This window comes from Cetorhinus maximus, chromosome 14, assembly GCF_964194155.1.
Source record: "Cetorhinus maximus chromosome 14, sCetMax3.hap1.1, whole genome shotgun sequence".
NCBI classification, from domain to species: Eukaryota; Metazoa; Chordata; class Chondrichthyes; order Lamniformes; family Cetorhinidae; genus Cetorhinus; species Cetorhinus maximus.
In genome coordinates, this window is record NC_135892.1 from 17536583 (window position 1) to 17555841 (window position 19259).

A 19259-nucleotide genomic window follows, 5' to 3' on the forward strand; every position below is an offset into this window, starting at 1 on the left:
GTGCAACTCATACCCCTTTACCACCTCCCTCCTCACCATCCAAGGCTCCTTCCAGGTAAAGCAACATTTCACTTGCATCTCCTTCAATTTTGTCTACTGTATTCACTGCTTCCAAAACCATCCCCTCTACATTGGGGAGACTAAATGCAGACTGGGTGACCACTTTGCAGAACACCTTTGGTCAGTACGCAAGCATGACCCAGACCTTCCTGTTGCTTGCTCTTTCAGCACACCATCTTGCTCTCATGCCCATGTGTCCATCCTGCTGCAATGTTCCAGTGAAGCCCAACGCAAGCTTGAGGAACAGCACCTCATTTTCCTATAAGGCACTTTTCAGCCTTCCGGACTTAACACTGAGTTCAACAACTTCAGACCATGAACTCTCTCCTCCATCTTTACCCCTTTTTAATCCAATTTTTTTCAAATTTATTTTTTTTAATGTATTTATTGATTTAATTTTTAAATCCTTTTTTCATCCTTTTTCCTTAACACCCCCACACCCAACCCCCGCCAGGGCCATCTGTCACTTGTCTCTATGTTTTGCTTTCACAGAGCGCTGACCCTTGTTCCGCTATCAACACATTCTGCTATCTTACCTTTATACCACTATCAGCACCTTCTTTACTCTTTAACGCTATCATTAACACTCCCTTTGTCTTGTGTCCATGACATGTTTGTCAATCTCTCCTGAGCTCCCTGCCCTTCAATTTTGCACCACCTGCTCCACCCCCTCTTAAACAGTATAAAATCCATCACATTTCTACTTCTCTTTATCTCTGAATAAGTCATACAGACTTGAAATGTTAACTCCGTTTTTATCTCCACAGCTGCTGCCAGACCTACTGGGTTTTTCTAGCATTTCTGCTTTTATCTCTGAATTACTTGCCCAGTTCTCTAGATTACTGATGTAGTTCTTGGATTATTGACCCACTTCTCTGGATTACTGACCCAGTTCCCTGGATTACTGACCCAGTTCCCTGGATTACTGACCCAGTTCTCTGGATTACTGACCCAGTTCTCTGGTTTACTGACCCAGTTCCCTGGTTTACTGACCCAGTTCTCTGGATTACTGACCCAGTTCCCTGGATTACTGACCCGGTTCTCTGGATTACTGACCCAGTTCCCTGGATTACTGACCCAGTTCTCTGGATTACTGACCCAGTTCCCTGGATTACTGACCCGGTTCTCTGGATTACTGACCCGGTTCTCTGGATTACTGACCCGGTTCCGTGGATTACTGACCCGGTTCTCTGGATTACTGACGCAGTTCCCTGGATTACTGACGCAGTTCCCTGGATTACTGACCCAGTTCCCTGGATTACTGACGCAGTTCCCTGGATTACTGACCCAGTTCCCTGTATTACTGACCCGGTTCTCTGGATTACTGACCCAGTTCCCTGGATTACTAGTCCAGTTCCGTGGATTACTGACCCAGTTCCCTGGATTACTGACCCAGTTCTCTGGATTACTGACCCAGTTCCCTGGATTACTGACCCGGTTCCCTGGATTACTGACCCGGTTCCCAGGATTACTGACGCAGTTCCCTGGATTACTGACCCGGTTCCCTGGATTACTGACGCAGTTCCCTGGATTACTGACCCGGTTCCCTGGATTACTGACCCGGTTCCCTGGATTACTGACCCAGTTCTCTGGATTACGGACCCAGTTCTCTGGATTACTGACCCAGTTCTCTGGATTACGGACCCAGTTCCCTGGATTACTAGTCCAGCTCTCTGGAATACTGACCCAGTCCCCTGGATTACTAGTCCAGTTCTCTAGATTACTGACCCGGTTCTCTGGATTACTGACCCAGTTCTCTGGATTACTAGTCCAGCTCTCTGGATTACTGACCCAGTTCCCTGGATTACTGACCCAGTTCTCTGGATTACTGACCCAGTTCTCTAGATTACTGACCCAGTTCTCTGGATTACTGACCCAGTTCTCTGGATTACTGACCCAGTTCTCTGGATTACTGACCCAGTTCTCTGGATTACTGACCCAGTTCTCTGGATTACTAGTCCAGTTCTCTGGATTACTAGTCCAGATCTCTGGATTACTGACCCAGTTCTCTGGAATACTGACCCAGTTCTCCGGATTACTAGTCCAGTTCTCTGGATTACTGACCCATCTTGAAATGCCTTCCATGAGATGATAAAATACACGAGGGGAGAATTTCCTGCATCTGCACCTGGGGCAGTGGGTCACCTGGGCATGGCAAATATAAGAAAATCAAGATGGCTGCTTTGCATGTGCCATTTCTAATTGCCCAATTTTCCAATATTCATTGTGTCCAATGACCTGGTACCACTGGGTTCAGACCTGGGACAAGTCCCTCCACCTCGCCTCACTCCTGTGACCTGCTGTATCTGAAAGGTACGCCAAGTTTTACTTTGAAAGATGCATGAATGCTTTAACTAGGGCTTTCCCTTTCGTGTGATGAGTCAAGTGTGGATTCTGCTGTTTCAGTTGCTGTATGAGGATACTCTGAGTCACAGCCGCCTGCTGGAGACCATCCAGGCTAAAGGTGAGAGCATGGCCCAGCATTACGTGACACGTTTGGAACTGCAAGAGCTTCAGGAACGCTTTAGCAATCTGAGTGAAAAGGCAAAGGTATGCTGCACTGAAATAATTCAGTAAAAAGAAAAGAAAAACTTAGTTTTATAGCACCATTCAGAACCTCGGAGCACCCCAAAGTGCACTGAAGCACTATCTGAAGCATAATCACTGTTGTAATGTAGGAAACATGACTACCGAATCGTGCACAGCATGATCCCAGAAACGCCAATGTGATGGTCATTAGTAATGTTGCGCGAACATTAAGTATTGGCCAGGACACCAGGGAGAACTCCTGTGCTTTTCTTTGAAATAGTGCCATGGAGTCTTTTACACCCACGTGACTCAGCAGTAAGGACAATGCTTTGATGCCTCATCCTAAAGTTAGCAACTGTGACAGTGCAGTGCTCCCCCATGGTGGGATTTTCTGGCCCCGTCCACAGGCGGTACCTTCTGGTCCTGCCGAAGTCAATGGACATATGGCTGGCTCGCTGCATCCACTGTGGCACAGCCCGCAAATCCCCGCCCAGGTATTGCACTGGAGTGCCAGCCTAGATTTTGAGCTTAAATCTCTGGGAGTGGGACTTAAAACTTCTGACTCAGAGGAGAGACTGCTACTAGCTGAATCACAGCTAACACAAGCATCTATTTATTTTCATCATTGTGCACCATATTCTGTTAGTGCAATCTAAAGTTGTCTAATGCCTGCTGATGGAGATACATGTATGATACATGGTATAAGGGGTGACATGAATGACACAGGCTGCATGCAGGAGACCTGTCCCATAACTTAGGTGGCATATTAAATAGTGCAGCTGGGAGCAGAGATTTACAAGGGGGTATTGATAGATTTTTTTTATTTTGCATACCTTCGCACACTTTATTCTCTTTGGAGACTAGCGGGGAGGTGGTGGAAGGATTCTCAGCTGTTTATTTGTCCGTTGAACCACGCCATGAATGCTCGCTCTGTGGCCAGCAACTTCTAGCGTTTGGCTTGAGCTTAGAGCCTCTGGCCCAGGGGTAGTGACACTACCACTACACCACAAGACCTCCGCTGTTGATAGATGAAGTGATGGGGCAAAACCATGGCAGATGGAGTTCAATGTGGGCAAGTGTGAGGTCATTCCCTTTTGATCTAAGAAAGATAAATCAGAATACTTTCTAGATGGTCGGATGCTAGGAACAGAGTGATTTATGGGTCCATACATAGAAATTACTAATAGCTAGTGGAGAGGTACAAAAAATAATCAGATGTTAATGGGATTGGCCTTTCTCTCAAGACAGCTGGAATACAAAAGGATGGAAGTTATGTTACAGCTGTACAGAGCTCTGGTTACACCCATTTATAGCACCGCATTCAGCTCTGAGAATCAGACCTTAGGAATAATTTGTTGGCCTTGGACAGGGTGGAATGCAGATTCAACCAGGGATGCCAGGGTTGAATGGATTAAATTATGAGGATAGGTTTCATAGACTAGGCTTGTATTCCCTGATGATAGAAGAGTAAGGAGTTGATATAACTGAGGCATTTAAGATGATTACAGAGTTCATTGGGTAGAGAGAGAGAGAGAAACGATTTCCTCTGGTGGGGTAGCCCAGAACAAGGAGGCATAACCTTAAAAGAAGAGCTGCGTGGTTCAGGGGTGATGTCAGGAAGCACTTCTTCACACAAATGGTAGTGGCATTCTATCCTCCCAAAACTGTTGATGTTTAGGTTCAATTGAAACTTTCAAAACTGAAATAGATTTTCGTTGGGTAAGGATATCAAATGATATGCAACCAAAGCTGGTAAATGGAGTTGAGGTACCGATCAGTCATGTTCTGATTGGCTAGCAGAACAGGTTTGAATAGCTGAACAGCCTACTCCTGTTCCTGGCCTATCCTATTTACAGGAGATGACTATAATCATACACTTGGCTGTCCCTCCTGTTATCATGTGGCAGGTGATGCGTGCCAGGTGGACCAAATCCACAAGGGAAACTTGGTCACGCTATCACAACGATTTTGCAATTTGTATTTATTATGAGAAGATTTGGGCACTGAATTCAGAAGTAAAGAGTCCACTAACACATTAGAGATTTTAAAAAATAACTAAAACATTTATTAACAAAATAAAGGATTTCAAGATTATAGTTACCTAATATAACAAATCCCCAAATTCCTAATTAAACTGACTCACAACTACACACCCCCTTTAAGGCAACAGCCCAAAATAGATTTTAAATTTAAATAGCAAGCCAGAAAATTTACCACAGCACCCACTTGACAGTGGAATTCCAAAGGCTTTTCTCCAACTTTAGTTACTGGACACAGCAGACTTTTGCAAACATGGCTGGAGGCTTCCCTGAGGCTGTTTTGCACACCCCTGTTAGTTCTTATATGGCCCCAGAACATCACCTTCCTTCCTTCTTTATATATGTTTCTCTCTCTTTAATCTGTAAATTCCATTGTTCTATATATCTTTGGAACTTTGCTTTTCCCATAATATAAAAATCTTTCATGTTGCCAATATGGTCAGTACCTTTTTGGAAAAATAAACATAGGCCAGAATTTTACCTTTGGCGTGTGGTCGCTCGCCTGACATGCTGGAATGTAAAATGATGCATGGTGAAGTTGGGTGTGCGTCCCAACATCACTGCGCACCATCACGATATTTCGTTTGGCAGGCGCGCACCGGAGTCGACTGTGAAATTGAATTTGAATTGAAAGGCCTATTAAGGCCATTAACAAGGTAATTAAACTGAAGTTTACACTGGCGGGAGGCGAAAAGGCCAAGCGGCTTTTACATTCTTTAGGAAACCTCATCCACGAGCGGGATGAGGTTTCCTAAAGCTATGACAAATTAAATAAAAACTTTCTTTTGAAATTAAAAACATGTCCCACCTCATGTGACACAGTCATGAGGGGGTCATGTTTCATTGAATTTTTATTGCATTTATTAATTTCTTCAAAAAGCGCTTCAACCTCCCTGAGGCAGCTCCATGCCTCAGGGAGATTGAAGCGCTCTTTCGTGTACATGCATGAACTGCGCACTAGACCCAACTCTCCCTTCTTCCCCCCACCCCGGCCTGCACAGGTAGCGTGCTACCACTCACGATCCACGCAGGGCAGGTCTTAATTGGCCTGCCCGTGTGAAATCGCGGTGCGGAGCCGATAGCAGGCGACGTTCGACTCCCTGACTGCCCCCGCCCGCTCCTGCCTGACGCGGGAAAAATTCAGCCCATAATAACCTTGTCCTATTTATCTTGTTAGTTGTAAACATCCTACCATCCCTTTGAAATCCAAACAACCCTTTCACTTATCAAAAAATGCAAATTTCCTTCAAACCCTACATACTAAGACCTCATCCATGCCTTAGCATTTCAAATGCCTTTTACCCCTAACTTCTTTTGATAATTTCAGGCTTGCAATCTATCTGACTCTAATTTAATTAAATCACACAGACAGAACCGTCTACATTCACCCCCATAAACCTACTTCACAATAAACCACAATAATATTATGAAAAATATTGGAGCTTCGTGAGACTTCTGTTTAAGGGTAAATACTGGCTCCTTCTTCAGCTGCTACCCCTCCATTCTCAACACAAACTCATTTGAAGCTTTGCTGAGCCTACAACTTAACCGGTCATCCCTATTGTGCGCTCAGAAAATGACACCCACGGAATAGTTCTGCTGTTTATGCAGATGTGAAACCCTTTCCTTTGGTTTCCAGGAGGGCACCCGGAAGGCTGAGGAACTGGTTCAGCTCCACCAAGAGTACCAGCACGGACTGAAATCATTCGAGGAGTGGCTAGAGCAGGAGAAGGAGAAGCTCTGCTGCTGTTCGCACCTTGGGAATGACGTTGACACCCTTGAAAGTACACTCCAAGAGCTAGAGGTAATAAGAAACTTCCTTTGGCGCCTTTCGCAACCTCAGGACATCCCAAAGCGCTGCGCAGTCACTGATGTGCATTTTTTGAAGTGGTAGGCACTGTTATCATGTAGAAAACATTTTAGCAACACTGCACACGCCATGAAGAGAAATAAAATAAATGACCAGATCACCTGTTGTAGTGATATTAGCAAATATTAACCAGGAGAACTCCCCTGCTCATCTTCAAAATAGGACGATGGGATGTTTCATTCCATGTGAGAGGGCAGAATGGGCCTCAGGTTAATATCTCACCTGAGAGATGGCATCGCTGACAGTGCAGTGCCCTCTCAGCCCTGCACTGAAGCCTAGATTAGGGTGAGGTTCCTGGAGTGGGGTTTTAACCCATAAGCTTCTGAACCAGAGGCAGGAGTGCTCCCACTGACCCCAGCCTGATCTTAAAGACGATTAAATGTAGATTATGCAGTTCATTTCATGAATATATTCCAAGGAGCTGCCTTACGTTGTATTAATTGAGTCCAATATGATCATATTGTTCCACAGGACTTGGAGAGGCACTGCTCCGAGGGCCAGACTTTAATGAGCGCTGTCCTTAAGAGCCAGGAAAAGATGACCCTGTCTGGGTCTACATACATGGAGGATCGCATCCTTGAATCTGCCCAAAGGGACTGGCACCTGTACCAGCGGAGGCTCAGCGAGTCAAAAGAGAGGATCAATGCCACCCTGAATATGCTGAGGCGGCTGGAGAAGATGTTCCAGCAGGTGGACACGTGGCTCTCTGACCTTGAGAGCAAGGTCAACCTCCGGACAGGGAGAAAGTCTGACCGAGGCACCAAGGAGACTCAGCTTCAACAGTTACAGGTGTGTTCAGTGTAAGCAGCAGCAGCAGCACACCGCTCTGCAGTGCTGCTGACTGGGACTCATTCCAACAATCCGGTCCTTGTGTTGCGGCATCATGACCGAAGCTTGCCTGACTGACTTACCCAACCCATGTAAACGTCACACTCGACAAAGGTTTTATCTGAGGTTGAAATAACATTGGCTGTTGGACTTGGGAACAAGAGTAGGCTATTCAGTCCCTCTAGTCAGTTCCATTATTCAGTTAAATCTTAACCCCATTTAACTGCCTTGGTTCCATATCCGTAATACCCTTAACTAACAAAAATATATCAATCGCATGCTTTGCAATTTTCAACTGACCTACCCTCGACAGTTTTTGAGGGCGAAAGTTCCAGATTTCCACTACCCTTTGTCCGAAGCAGTGCTTCCTGACATCAGCCTGAGTGGTCCAGCTTGCATTTGATGGTTATACTCAGCTGGCTCTGGATTCCCCCATCAGAGGAAACTGTTTCTTTCTATCTGCCCTACCAAATCCTTTAACCATCCAAAACACCTCAATTTGATGATCCCTTAATACTCTATACTTAATGGAATAGAAACCTAGTCCATGCTACCTGTGCTCATAACTTAACCCTTTCACCCACGGGATCGTCCTGGTGAATCTGCGCTGCACCCATTCCTAGGTCAGTGTACCCCCCTGACGTGCAATGCCCAGAACTGAGTGCAGTACTCTAAATAGGGACTAACGAGATCTTTATATAACAAGTGCATTCTCCACCCCTTTATATTCCAAGACCCTGGAAATAAAGATCAGCATTCCATTTTTTTCCTTTTTAATAGTTCTTAATTATTTGGTACAAATGATGTTACTTTCTGGGTTATGTTGCATATACACCACCACCCATATCTTCTGCTGATAATCAGCCCCCACTAAGCAGAATTTCCATGGAGATCTCCTGTCTGACTCTGTCACTGAGGCTATCACAATTGGAAGTTTCACTTTTTAAAAAAATCCATCCCCACTGAGTTTTCTTATATAGCAGAGCTTTGGTACCTGAGGTTTTCAATGAGAAATAAAAAGCTGGCACCAAGTAACCATTGGGAGATAGTTCTGCACTTAGTACAATGGTTCGACTAGCACGAGTTATGTTTGGTTCCCCTTTCTGTAATCAGTCACATTATTACTCCTTTAGGGAAGGAAATCTGCCCTCCTTACCAGGTCTGGCCTCCAGACCCACAGCAATGCGGTTGGCTCTCAACTGCCCTCTGAAATGGCCTAGCGAGCCATTCAGTTCAAGGGCAATTAGAGATGGGCAACAAATGCTGCCATTGCCAGCAACTCCCACACCCCATGAAAGAATACGTTTTAAAAAATACATTATTGGTTAGATTTAAATGACAATGTATGGATCATTCATTTTCCCTTCTGCCTTATTAGAAATGGAATGAAGAAATCCTTGCCCGGAAGGACGAAGTGGAGAGGGTCGGTTTGCTAGCCCATCAAGTCCTGGAGGAGAGTCACATCAACAGCAGCGTGGGAAGTCAAGCTACCCATCTTGCAGCCCGATACCAAGGCATTCTGCTTCATGTGGTGGTATGGAACCAACAGCTCAAAAATCAAGATCTGTGCTAAACTGGTCTCTAGGCGCTCGAGCTTTCAGCAGAATTTCTCATGTGCATTTGGAGGCTTTGTACTCTTTCAAATGTGGTGCCCTTTCAGTCATCACTGTACCTCTGTCAAAACAGTGCTATTCAGTCAGTGCGGTCCGTTCCCTGGGGATGTTGCAGGGCTGAGGACTTACAGTTATGGTTATTTTTCTCCACTAGTGATGAGAAGGGTAAAGGGTGACCTGAATATTGTGAAGGATTATAGCACAGTAAATCATGACAAGCTGTTCCCACTGGTCAGACAGGTGGTATTAAGAGGGAAAGCATTTAAGGCTGTGATAAAAGAATTAAAGGGGAGGGAAGAAAAAATGCTCCTTTACGCCAAGGGTGATTAGAACGTGGAATTCCCTGGCACAAAAGTCATGTAACACAGCCCATAAATTCTCTTAAAAGAGAATTAGTTGCTTGAGAACGAGGGATATTAAAGGGAGAAGTGAGAGAGTGGGATTAGACTGAATGGGACATTAAAGCGCATGGAGTCAGCAAGAGAGTGGGATCAGACTGCTAGGGATATTAGTGTGTATGGAGATTGAGGAGGAAGTGGAATGAGACTGAGTAGAATATTAAATGGCACGAGGAGCGAGCAGGAGAGTGGATGAGACTGTCTGGTTCGTATGGAGAAGATAGCGGTACAGACATGAGGGGCTGGGTGTGCTGTTTATGTACTGGAGGATTCCCTGATTCAAAATCAATGAAGTACTTTTGAATTGTAGCCAGTGTTGAAAAGTAGGGATTTGTCAGCCAATTTGCACCCCACCAGGCCCCACAAACAGCAATGTGGTACTGGCCAGATCATCTGTTTTTAGCTGTTGGTTGAGGGCTAATTAATGGCCAGGATACTGGGGAGAACCCCCCCTCCTCTTCAAAATGGAATCATGGGATCTTTTATGTCAACCTGTGAAGGCAGACAGGGCATCAGTTTGACATCTCATCTGAAAAATGGCACCCCTAACAGTGCAGCACTCCCTCTGGGTGAGTCAGCCGGGATTCTGTGCTAAAGTGGGACTTGAAGCCAGGAGCCTCAGACTCAGAGGTGAGAATGTCACCCACTGAGCCTTGTTATAACAATAGGGATTAGCAGAGGCGGTGTTATGACCGAGCAGTTGGTAAAAGCTGAGTTATTTAAAAATCCCAGAGGGAAACTTAAAATTATAGGTTATGACAGTTGTTTAAAGTGTTATGTTTGAGACGCAACCCTAAATTCAGGTATCAGACCACCAGTTCTCGAGGTTTTACATTAACCTAAATGAAACATTTTATTAATTTACACAGGTTAAAATATGTATACACACAGCTAGAAATTACTACGATCATAACTTTTAACAAGCTCCCAAACTCATCTCCATTAAGGCAACAGCACCCCATAGACTTAACCAGACACCAGGTGAAGCACTTTCACCTTACAAATTCAAAACTAGGTTCTTTTCACTTTGGTTCCTGTGGAGACAGTGGTAGGCTCATAGCTGCTTTGATGTTCCATTGCCTCTGCCTGCACACACAAAACTGCTGAAGTTTTACCTAGCACCACTCATTGAATGTGAATTCTCATTGTATCACCAGCCTCTTTGAACTCCACCTTTCAACAATAAAACCCCTTTCATAGAACCAATTTTATTAGTAATATAAACATATATCGCTTGGTGTCTGCGAGCTAGGTGGTAGTTTTCACCCCACTTCTTGAATGCTCTATTCAAAAAATACAAATGCATGCTATCTCTCTTAAATCTCAAAACTAATACACATCAAAGACTAGCTGGCTTTAATCCAATTAAGACGCACCCACAGACTAAATCTCTATTTTAAAAGAAAAATATTTTCCAATAATAGTTATATACGTTAATAGCTTCATGACAGGCGGGTTGATATTGCAGTGTCGCTGTTCTGATATATCAGCCTCCTGAATGTTATGGGTGAATGTCATATCCCACACCGAGCAATCTATTTCTCATAGGACCAAACTAAGTTGCTGAGAGAGGAGCTGAGAGCCTTGGAAGAAGCTGGTTCAGCGCTGAGCACCTACACCGACTGGCTCAGGGCAGCGCAGAAGAACTTTAAAAACATGGCTGTGGCTTTGAGTGTGGTGGACAAAATCGCCATGGAAATCAAGATTAAAAAGTTTGAGGTAAGAGAAAAGGAAATGCGTGCACACAGCTTGGGTTCCTTCATTTCAAGAGTTAAAGACTTGTGCATAAATCTGCATGTGTATCTATAGCAAGCTGGATCTAGCACATCAGTGCTCCCAAAGCTCTACATAATATGAGCACATATTGGGAATTTAAAAGGTTGTCAGGAAAAACCATAAGACCATAAGACATAGGAGCAGAAATTAGGCCATTCGGCCCTTCGAGTCTGCTCCGCCATTCAATCATGGCTGATAAGTTTCTCAACCCCATTCTCCCGCCTTCTCCCATCTAGTTAAATGGCATAACCTTTGATCCCCTTACCAATCAAGAACCTATCTATCTCGGTCTTAAATACACTCAATGACCTGGCCTCTACAGCCTTCTGTGGCAATGAATTCCATAGATTCACCACTCTCTGGCTAAAGAAGTTTCTCCTCATCTCTGTTCTAAAAGGTCTTCCCTTTACTCTGAGGCTGTGCCCTCGGGTCCTAGTCTCTCCTACTAATGGAAACATCTTCCCCACGTCCACTCTATCCAGGCCTTTCAGTATTCTGTAAGTTTCAATCAGATCCCTCCTCATCCTTCTAAACTCCATCGAGTATAGACCCAGAGTCCTCAAACGTTCCTCATATGTTAAGCCTTTCATTCCTGGGATCATTCTCGTGAACCTCTTCTGGACCCTCTCCAGGGCCAGCACATCCTTCCTGAGATACGGGGCCCAAAATTGCTCACAATATTCTAAATGTGGTCTGACCAGAGCCTTATAAAGCCTCAGCAGCACATCCCTGCTTTTATATTCTAGTCCTCTCGAAATAAATGCCAACATTGCATTTGCCTTCCTAACTACTGACTCAACCTGCAAGTTAACCTTAAGAGAATCCTGGACTAGGACTCCCAAGTCCCTTTGCACTCCAGACTTCTGAATTCTCTCCCCATTTAGAAAATGCCTCTATTCTTCCTACCAAAGTGCATGACCTCACACTTCCCCATGTTGTATTCCATTTGCCACTTCTTTGCTCCTAAACTGTCCAAATCCTTCTGCAGCCTCCCCGCCTCCTCAATACTACCTGTCCCTCCACCTATCTTTGTACCATCTGCAAACTTAGCCAGGATGCCCTCAGTTCCTTCATCTAGATCATTAATGTATAAAGTGAAAAGTTGTGGTCCCAACACTGACCCCTGTGGAACTCCACAAAATGGGGCAGTCGGATTAGTTTTGGGGTTAATGGCTATGAAGAGAGAGTGGGACAGTGGGATTAATTTTGGGATTGCTACTGAACTATGGGGAAGAAGAGGATATTGAGATTAGTTCTGGGATTGATACAGGTTTGTGAGGAATGAGCAGAGCAGTGGGATAAGTTTTTGTGACTGATGGCTGAGGAGAGAGTGGGGCAGTAGGATTAGCTTTGGGATGGATACAGGATTATGAAGAAAGATTGAAGTGATTGGGCCTGTATTCCCTAGAGTTTAGAAGAATGAGAGGTGATTGGGTAGATGTAGGAAGGATGTGTCCCCTGTTTGGGGGGGTCTAGAACCAAGGGACACAGTCCCCGAATAAGGGATAGGCCATTTAGGACGGAGGTGAGGAGGAATTTCTTCAGTCAGAGGGTGGTAAGTCTTTGGAATTCTCTACCCCAGAGGGCTGTGGAGGCTCAGAATTGAGTATGTTCAAAGCAGAGGTTGATAGATTTCTATATACCAATGACTTTAAGGGATACGGGGATAGTGTGGGAAGATGGCAATGAGGCAAAGATCAGCCATGATCTAGTTAAATGGCGGAGCAGGCTTGAGGGGCCGAGTGGCCTACTCCAACTCCTGTGTTCCTATGATGTGGAGGAAAATGGGCATTGGGATCAGTTTTTGGATTGATATGGGGCAGCGGGAAGAGAATGCGGCAGTGGCGAAGGAAGCAAGGGGAGAATGGGGCACTGGGAAATTATTTTGGGATTGATACTGGGCTGCGAGGTTCATGTGGTGCATGTTCTGCAGCCTGAACACACTGGACATAGTTTCTGCTCCAGTCTGTCTTCTTGGCTTTATTAAAGTCTACAAGAAGCTGTGAGACCAATCACTTAACTTTGGCCAGCCCCAAAGCACCATGGGATCTTTTAGGTGATTAGTAAAGAAAAGGTGTATGAAAACCCTTAAAGTGGAGCTGACCATAAACCCGGAGGTTTCCTGGCTAACATTGCGGACAGTCTTGGCCTCTTGCCACAGCCTTTCCTTTTCAGTGACACTGTTTTCATTTTTAGGGCCTGCACAATGACATTGACATGGGGAACAGCTTGCTGAAGATGATTCTTGAGAAGAGTGAGAAGGCTATTGAGTACCTTGAGGGGCCGGAAGCTCAGAGTCTGCGGGAGTCAATGGATGGTCACATCGGCCAACTGAATGAGTTGACCAGCTCCATCAGGAGGGAGCGCGGCAACCTGGAGAAATGTCTGTACCTCACGAAAGAGTTCTTGGATAAGTACCAGAGCCAAACCAAGTGGCTGGCAGAGTATCAGGCCATCTTACAGATCCCGGTGGACCCAAAAGTGGAACTGTTTGAAAAGAAGGCCCAGCTAGCTAAGTACAAGGTAAAGGAAACTGAGAACATAATGCAAAAGCAAAATACTGCCGGAAATCAGAAATAAAATCAGAAAATGCTCAGCAGGTCACGCAGCATTGTGGAGAGAGAAACGGAGTTAATGTTTCAGGTTGATGGCGTTTCATCAGAACTGAGCAAAGATAGAAATTTAATCGGTTTTGAGCAAGCAAATGGGGGCGGTCGGGGGTGGGGGGGAAGGAGGAACAAAAGGGAGGGTCTGCGAAAGGGTGGAGTGCTGGACAAAAGGTTTCATGGAACAAAAGCTAAAGGGAGTGGCAATGAGAATAGTAAAAAAACAGAAGACATGTTCAAATGAGGTGTGAATGGCTGGATAGCAGCAGTCCGAATGCAAAACGAAGGAATAAAGAAACAAAAAAAAACTGAACCAGCAAAATGAAAAAAAGGAACAAAATGGAGGCAGAGGCTATGATCTAAAATGGTTCAACTCCGTGTTGATCGTTGAGTCGAAAGATGAAGTGCCATCGCTTGAACTTGCATTGAGCTTCATTGGAACACTATAGCAGGCCAAGGACAGAAAGGTCAGAGTGGGAACGAAGTGACAGGAAGCTCAGGGTCACACTTACTCAGGGTCAGGAGTGTGATTGAATACTTCCCACTTGCCTGGATGAGTGCAGCTCCATTTTTTTTTATTCATTCACGGGATGTGGGCTTTGCTGGCTGGGCCAGCATTTATTGCCCATCCCTAGTTGCCCATGAGAAGGTGGTGGTGAGCTACAACACTGAAGAAGCTGGACACTGTCCAGGACAAAGCAGTCCGCTTGATTGGCACCACATCAACAAACATGCACTCCCTCCACCACCGATGCACAGTAGCAGCAGTAACAAGATGCACTGCAGGAATTCACCAAGGCTCCTTAGGCAGCACCTTCCAAACCCATGACCACTACCATCTAGAAGGACAAGGGCAGCAGATATATTGGAACACCACCACCTGGAAGCTCCCCTCCAAGTCACTCACCATCCTGACTTGGAAATATATCGCTGTTCCTTCACTGTCGCTGGGTCAAAATCCTGGAACTCCCTCCCTAACAGCACTGTGGGTGTACCTACACTACATGGACTGCAGCGGTTCAAGAAGGCAGCTCACCACCACCTTCTCAAGGGCAACTAAGGATGGGCAATAAATGCTGGCCCAGCCAGCGAAGCCCATATCCTGTGAATGAATAAATAAAATACTTGAGTATTGAACATAAGTGTTCCACAAAGCGGTCACCCAATCTGAGAAACTGGCTATATAAAAATAACCAGACTTACTGTATGGTGAAAGGTTTATATTTATGTAGCCCTTCTTGACCTCCAGAAGTTTCAAAGTGCTTTCCAGCCAATGAAGTACTTTTGGAGTGCAGTCACTTTTGTAATGTAGGACACGCAACAGCAAACTGTAGCCTAGACCTCCTATCATGCTGGGGTGTCGAGCTTTCATATTTCCATGCATTTCATAGTAACAGTAGTGTGTTCATTCTTTTACTTCAATTGGATCTGAGCGCAAGGGAAAGAGGCGATAGGACAGAACAACAGCAACTTGCATTTATATAGCACCTTTAATGTAAGCAAAACATCACAAAGCCAGGAGCACTGACAGGCAATGTTTGACATCAGATCACATGAGGAGATCTTAGGACAGGTCACCAAAAGCTTGGTCAGAGAGATAGATTTGAAGAAGCATCTTAACGAAGGATAGAGCAACGGACAGACAGGGAGGGAATGTCCAGAGTTTAGTGCCTAGACAGCCTAAAGCATGAGTGTCAGCGTCGCAGCTAAAGAAATTCAGGACGTACAAGGTTCACCTGTCCAGGTGTATGAAGTATCTTAGCCTGAGCCTGTTATAGCCCAAGACAGGTAAAAGAAATGAACCCTAGGCTACTTTCTAGTGTTCTACTTCACTTCAAACACTCTCTATCTACTTTGCCCTATAATCATTGAAATTGTTCTCATTTTGCAGTCTCCAATTGATGATAATTCATTTTAAAACACGAGTATTGCGGAGTTGCTGACTGTATGATGCATAGACCTAACTTCTTCTATTTGTCTCAGGCCATTCAGCAAACGATTGTGTCCCATGAACCAGGGATTAAGTTGGTGATTGAGAAGGGTGAGGCTGTCTTCGAACTCATTCACGACCCTGCCGTCAACGACAATCTGAAGAGGCTGCTGTCAGATTACCAGGAGCTGTGCTCCACAGTAATGGTAAGGGCCCCAAGGTCTGGGTAAGTGCCCACAGTGAGGGTATGGGCCCCAGGGTCAGGATAAGTACCCACAGTGAGGGTACAAGCCTCGGGGGCAAGGTGAGGGCTCCAGGGTCAGGCAATGGGCCACAGAGTAGGAACTTGGCCCCATGATTAAGTTAAGGGAAGAAGAGTCAGGGTAAGGATCCTGAGTCTGGATAAGTGACTGAGGGTCAGAATAAGGGCCCCCGGATATGGTAAGGAACCAAGCTTCAGGGTAAGGGCCCACGGTATGGACAGCAGGAGGTGTTCCCCAAACTAGATACAGGCAGAACTGATGGATTGATTACCATACAGGAAATTTCTCTGGGAATATATGAGACTCCACTCCATACCAATGTGGTTGACTCTTAACTGCCCTCTGAAGTGGCTAACAATGCCCTCAGTTGTATCACCATCTTCTCAGGGCAGCAAGAGATAGGCAAAAGTGGCGGCCTCACAACATTCACATCCCAGGAATGCATTTGAGGAAAAATCACTGACTGTTACTGGGCTCCTGCGAGCAGAATAGTTAATATGTTGCTGCTCTTTCTTTTCAAGGTGTGCATGCAGAATTTGGAAGAGACAGTGAGGGAGCATGAGGATTATAACAGTAACCTACAGGAGGTGGAGAAATGGCTGCTACAGATCTCCACCAGACTGGTGGCTCCTGACACCACCCAAAGCTCCAACCTGGAGATGGCAACCCAGAACCTGGCAAGACACAAGGTGCAGAACAACCTTACATTTTAAGCAAATTGCTTTTATTAGGAAACTTTCAAGATCAAGATTGTGTGGGTATTCCTCCGCACTGGGTGCACACAGGAACATTGGAATGCGTGTCGATCATTCAGCCACTTGACCCAGTTCCGCCATTCAGTTGGATCATGGATGGCCTGTACCTCAATCCAGTTTGCCTGCCTTTGTTCCATATCCCTTAATATCCTAACCCAAAAACTCTATTGATCTCATTCTGGGAAGCTCCAATTGCTCCTGCGCATCCACAACCTTTTGGCGGAAGAGAATTCCAGATTTTGTGACTCTTTGAATGAAGAAGTGCTTTCTAACACCAATCCTGGATGACATAGCTCTAATTTTAAGGTCATGCCCCTTTGTTCTGGACTCCCACCAGAGGGAATGGTATCTGTCTGTCTGTGTGTCTACCTATCTATTCATACATCTATCTCTCCCTGTCTCTCCTTCTGTCTATTTTTCTATCTATGTATCTTCCTTTGCCTGTCTGTCTCTCTGTCTGTGTCTCTGTCTCTGTATCTCCCTGCCTCTCTAGCTCTTTATCTCTCTGTTTCTCTCTCTGTCTCTCTCTGTTTCTCTCTTGCTCCACTTCTTGCTCCACTTCTCGCTCCATCTCCCTCTACCTCTCTAATTCTCTCTATCTTATCAGTTCCGTTAATCAAACAGTTGTTTGGTCATACAGAACTCCAACATTGTTGAAAAGAGAGACATCTTGCTGAAGTTTTTCATCTTTGCACTCATCAGGACAAATGCAAAAACACCAAATTTCAAACCATCATAATAATTTATACTATAGGAGAAAAGGGTGCTGATTGGTTGGCAAGTTGTTCAGGTTCACTGGAATGATACCAGAGCGAAAAGGGCAGGTTGTGTAGACTTAACTTGTATAGAGGATGAAGGGATGATGTATTTAAGTGTTCAGGATGATTAAAGGAGTTTGTAGGGTAAATAGAGAAAAGTTGTTTCCTCGGGTGGAGGAGTCCAGAACAACTGAGCACAACTTTAAAATGAAAGCTAGGCCATTCAGGGAGATGTCAGGAAACACTTCTTCACACAAAGGAGAGTGGAAATCTGGAACTTTCACCCTCAAAAGGCTGGTAAGGCTGAGGATCAATTGAAAATTTCAGAATTGTGATTGATGCATTTTTGTTAGGCAAATGTATTAAGGAACCAATGCAGGTAGGGAGTAAAGATACAGACCAGGCATGATCCAACTGAATGGCAGAACAGGCTGAAGGGGCTGAATGGCCTCCACCTACTCCCGTATTCCTAGTAGCTCCTCAGTTACTGTCACACTGAGCACGATGTCTGTAGGATGACTCGAACTGACCCAGTTTTTTCTCTCCTAACAGCCAATCATGGAGGAGATAGCTGGTTTCGAACATGCCTTAGCAAGTCTGAGAAACAAGGGGGACAACCTGATTGCCAACTGCACGGAGGAGCTTCAAGGGAAGTTTAAGCATCAGATCCAAGGTCACCTGCAGGGAATTCGGGACAGTTATTCTGCCATCTGTAGCACAGCTCAGAGAGTAAGAAACAATCCCCAAACTCACAACTGTACTTGTTCTTGCCTCCTGCTGACTCTGGCGGGTAGATTTTAAATGGAGACGTAAACCAGGCAGTTTCTAAACCTGGTGGGCAAATTGAAAGTCTAACTCTGCACCTTGCTCTGTCAGAATGACGTTCTTGCCTCCTGTTGAACTCCTGAAACCTGCATTATTTGAATAAGACACCTGAAAGGCCCAATGGCATTGAGCCAGGTTTCAGCTGCCAAGCAAGATAATGTGGGCACCAAGCAGCTGGAACTATTCAGATGCAAGGGGTGCTTGCATCATCCTGGGGCCAGTCCCTTCTCGTGCCCTGCAGTCTGAGCGAGGCTGGTCACAGGGCAGCTTGATAGGCTTCCAACCAGCGGTTCCATGAGGTAGGAGCTTCTTTACCATTGCAGCTGCCTCCTTTAAATGCAATATGAATGACTGTTCCTGAGCGGTGGTTAGCATTCCACCCCCTCCCCACCCTCGGTTGTGGGAGGGAGGCCCAGAGAAATGGCCTGTCAAAACCTTTTGCCCTGTTTCCGATGTGGCTTTGCAGAGGAAGAATGCCCCATTGTGGCCACCGTTGTTGTACAGCGAGCTCTGAACTACAAAACAAAAACAGAATTACCTGGAAAAACTCAGCAGGTCTGGCAGCATTGGCGGAGAAGAAAAGAGTTGATGTTTCAAGTCCTCATGACCTTTCAACAGTTCTGTTGAAGGGTCATGAGGACTCGAAACGTCAACTCTTTTCTTCTCCGCCGATGCTGCTAGACCTGCTGAGTTTTTCCAGGTAATTCTGTTTTTGTTTTGGATTTCCAGCATCCACAGTAGTTTTTTGTTTTGAGCTCTGAACTGCACCCAGTTAAGCCTGCAGGTTGCTAACTCTGTGTCTCTGTCTGACCTGTTTTTGCCCCAGCTGTACCAGAGTCTGGAACGTGAGCTGCAGAAGCACGTCAGCCACCAGGACACGCTGCAGCAATGCCAAGCCTGGCTCCAGTCCGTGCAGTATGAACTGGATCCCCAACCTCGACCACCTATCAGCCCACAAAAATCACTCAAACAGGTAACAGCGCAAGCGCCTGAGCCAAACCCTGACAGT

The 19259-nt window shown here is 45.4% G+C and overlaps 1 protein-coding gene across 1 annotated transcript in view; it reads left to right on the top strand.

The window, feature by feature from the left end:
- The window catches only part of syne1b (spectrin repeat containing, nuclear envelope 1b), a 447660-nt gene that overhangs the window by 199829 nt on the left and 228572 nt on the right, over positions 1-19259 (top strand). Inside the window, exons 63-72 of the mRNA XM_078556589.1 lie at positions 2467-2610; positions 6268-6432; positions 6970-7287; positions 8705-8860; positions 10886-11056; positions 13310-13636; positions 15703-15855; positions 16434-16601; positions 17978-18154; positions 19077-19223. Of these exons, the coding sequence (XP_078412715.1) occupies positions 2467-2610; positions 6268-6432; positions 6970-7287; positions 8705-8860; positions 10886-11056; positions 13310-13636; positions 15703-15855; positions 16434-16601; positions 17978-18154; positions 19077-19223 (1926 nt within the window). The remainder of the gene's footprint in view (positions 1-2466; positions 2611-6267; positions 6433-6969; positions 7288-8704; positions 8861-10885; positions 11057-13309; positions 13637-15702; positions 15856-16433; positions 16602-17977; positions 18155-19076; positions 19224-19259) is intronic.